This window comes from Arachis hypogaea, chromosome 5, assembly GCF_003086295.3.
Source record: "Arachis hypogaea cultivar Tifrunner chromosome 5, arahy.Tifrunner.gnm2.J5K5, whole genome shotgun sequence".
Lineage (NCBI taxonomy): Eukaryota > Viridiplantae > Streptophyta > Magnoliopsida > Fabales > Fabaceae > Arachis > Arachis hypogaea.
Genome location: NC_092040.1, coordinates 35,439,741 through 35,443,260, shown reverse-complemented (window position 1 = coordinate 35,443,260; position 3,520 = coordinate 35,439,741). Strand labels below are relative to the sequence as shown.

Genomic DNA, 3,520 nt, shown 5'->3' with positions numbered 1-3,520 from the left:
TAGAACCTGGTTTAGAGTTAGGTAAGGGTCTTAGAGTGCTTAGGACAGATGCTGAAGTCATGAGAATATGTGAGAGTGCGATGAAGAATGACAACACTGTACACCTATATTTTGATCACCCCATTGACGCAAACCCTGAAATCATTGATGAAGAAGTCGTGTCTGATGGTAGTAGTGATAGTGTGGTTGAAGTCAATCCAGATGGTGATAGTGTCAAGGAGGATGAAGTTACTAATAAGGTTGACGGTCATGCTAATGAGAAGGAGAATGAAGGTGTGAATGAGACCAGTGGTGAGGTTAATGAATTGGAGATGGTGTTGAGTGTGGCTGTGAAGGAGAATGTGAATGAGGGTGTAAATGAGGCCACTGTTGATGTTAACGAGTCGAACAAAGGTGAGAGTGGTGCAGGGAAGAAGCTGCAAATGACGGAAATGCGGAGAAAGACACTGAAGGAGCATCAGCTCCGGAGAAAGCTGCTAAGAAGGTTAGAAAGAGACATCCAAGACCAGCCCCTAGTGGTTTACCCCGAGAAAGAAAAGCTACCGAGAATGAAGTTCCTGAGAGTAACCATGGAAAAGCTGAAGCTGGGAATGAACCCACAGAGGAGACCAATGCTGATGATGTTGCTGGTCTGAATGGAGGTTCTGAATTTTGAGAACCTTTCATGGATAAGGAAAGGGCAGAGGAACCTGTTACAGAAAACCCAACAGGTAAATTAGATTTTTTTTAGTTAGAGGATATGTGAATAAAAATTGCTTCAATTCTCATGTATCTCAAATGACTCTGCAGCAGATAATGTAACACAAACTAGTGGGAGGGACAATGCAAGGAGAAATCATCCAAGACCTCAACCGTCTGGGCAAAGAATTGTACCTGGAAAGGAGGATGAAGCACCAAGGGTAGAGGTGCCTAACCTAAATAGAGAAGATGGTGATAGTGAACCTGAGATGTACCAATATGAATTCGAAGAACTCTGTAGCCCCCCTGCAACTGATGACGAAGAGGAACCTATATTTCCTCAACATAATCCCAACACGCCATATGGAAAAATAACTCTGGAGTTGAATATAGAGTTTGAGACCATGGAGCAATTCAAAGCAGCAGTGCAGAAGTACAACATACAAATTGGGAGACAGGTGTTCTACCTTAGGAATGTGAAAAAGAGGTGTAGGGTGATCTGCTATGATCCAGACTGCCCTTGGTTGTGCTATTGTGCCAGGACCAACTACCCAGCATCCTTTCAGATAAAGACATTTGTGGACGAGCATACGTGCCCCAGGAGTAACAAGAGTAAATCTGTTTCATGTGCTTGGGTTGCTGAGGAACTAGTCCCAAAGCTGAGGATCCATCCCAACATGCTGCAGAGAGAGGCACAGGAGTGGTTTAAAGTGGAGTATGACATCTCAATCAACAAGAAGATGATGAATAGGGCTATGGACAAAGCCAAGGAAGTTATTGAGGGAACAGAGAAAGATCAATACCTAAGGCTCAGAGACTACCTTAACGAAATCATGAAGGCTAATCCTGGTTCAAGAGCCAACATGGGGACTACTCCACAGCCAGAGGGGTTGCCTAGGTTTAGAAACTTGTACATCTGTTTGGCTGCTTGCAAAAATGGCTTTAGAGCAGGGTGTAGGCCATTTATTGTTTTGGATGGGACGTTTCTGAAAGGGTACTTTGGAGGGCAATTACTAATAGCAGTTGGTCAGGACGCGAACAATCAGCTGTTTCTAATAGCGTATGGGGTTGTTGATGCAGAAACAAGGGAAAATTGGAGATTCTTTCTGGAGGAGTTGCACACAGACATTGGGGACTTCAATGAGAATGGCTGGGTTTTTATGTCAGACCAGCAAAAGGTGATGTGGACTATCTTAATGTTTTTTGAGTTCCTGTAAGTATATATAAATTAGTTTTCAAATGTCCTCTAATTCATTGTGGTTACCATTCAATGCAGGGACTAATACCAGCATTACAGGACGTCATGCCAGGGGTGAAGCACTGATTCTGTTGTTTCCATATGTGGAGAAATCTGAACAAGAGATGGAAGGATAAGGAACTTAAGGCAACATTTTGGCAATGTGTAAAAGCAACTACTGATCAGGAATTTAATGATGCAATGGGAGCTGTGAAACGGATCAACAAACAGGCCTGGGAGTATTTGTGAAAATTTGAACAAGAACAGTGATCGAGATCAAGGTTTTCAGACTGGCCAAAGGTAGACAGTTTGACAAGCAACAACTGTGAGTCATTTAACTCAACAATTGTGGGACTTCGGGGGAAGAGTATTTTGACAATGCTTGAGGAGCTTAGGTTCTACATCATGAAGACAATGGCAACTCACAAAGACTCACTGATGGCTTATACTGGAAAAATAGTCCCTGTACAAGTCAGTAGGTTAGAGAAAGAAAAAAGACAAGCCAATTACTGGGAAGCACAATGGTGTGGTGATGATGAGCACAACCAGTTTAAAGTGACAAAGTGGCAACATAGATTGAGAGTCAATACACGACAGAGGACATGCTCATGTAGAAAATGGCAGCTCACTGGACTATTATGCTATCATGGGATTGCAGCAATCCAAAGAAAGAATGAGAAACCTGAAGACTATGTCCATCACAAGCTCACTATTGAGGCTTATAATAGGACTTATATGTTTCACACTAACAGCATACCTAGTCAGGAGTACTGGGAGCATCACGAAGGGCTGCCATGTCTGCCCCCTTCATACAAGAGGCCTATTGGCAGACCTACAAAGAAGAGAAGAAAGGATAGCACTGAGCAAAGTTCTGGTAGCCAATACAAGGCCAAGAGAAGCTATGGACAGATAACATGCCAAACCTGCAAAAGGGTGACCAACACAAAAACCATTACTTATATGTATTTACTTTACCTTTTATGTCTTATCTGCAACTTTATTAATGCTGCTTTTCCTTACTCATGTGTTTTTTGTAAGGCTGGACATAATAACAGAACTTGTCCTCACAAAGGAAGTGGAACAGCAGCTGCAAAACCAGATCTTGATGAGGATGAAGCTAGGGAGCAAGAAGCTAACTGGGAGGAGACCATGGAGGCTGCACACGCTGCACATGTTGCAGATGAGGAAGAGCTCACTCAAAATCATCCACAAACTCAGCCTGATCAGGTAAAGAATGTGATTTATTTTACCTTCTTGTCCTAAACTGTTGGATCTGTCTCCATGGAAGATTTGATTTCATGAATTCACAAACTGACGCAGAATAACATCAATGATGGCAACACTACAACAAATGCTTCAGTCCCTAATGTAGCCACCACACCAGCTGCAACCAACCCATGTGCTCCAACAGCTAGTTCAGAACCATCACCAGCATAAAAAAGGAGAGGCAGACCATTTTTTGTCAGGGGCAATCCAGTTCCACCAAGAGGAAGAGGCAGCACCACTCGAAGAGGAATGGCAGCCACTACAACACCTCCAACTCCAGCACAAAATGCAGCAACTGCACCACCACCCCTGCTCAACCTAGTCTTGTCAGCCTTGATG

General features: G+C 43.3%; 1 protein-coding gene across 1 annotated transcript; it reads left to right on the top strand.

Annotated features, from left to right (window-relative positions):
* The first annotated feature begins 664 nt into the window (after positions 1-664).
* LOC112803440 (uncharacterized) lies at positions 665-2,002 on the top strand. Its single transcript, XM_025846934.1, has 3 exons — positions 665-710; positions 793-1,856; positions 1,955-2,002. Exons 1-3 carry the CDS (start codon positions 665-667, stop codon positions 2,000-2,002), a joined length of 1,158 nt encoding a protein of 385 aa, XP_025702719.1.
* Positions 2,003-3,520: the final 1,518 nt, after the last annotated feature.

Coding starts and splice junctions, on each gene's coding strand:
- LOC112803440 (XM_025846934.1), top strand. CDS start 665: ATGGATAAGGAAAGGGCAGAGGAACCTGTTACAGAAAACCCAACAG. Junction 711..792: donor TGTTACAGAAAACCCAACAG/GTAAATTAGATT, acceptor ACTCTGCAGCAG/ATAATGTAACACAAACTAGT. Junction 1,857..1,954: donor TTATGTCAGACCAGCAAAAG/GTGATGTGGACT, acceptor CATTCAATGCAG/GGACTAATACCAGCATTACA.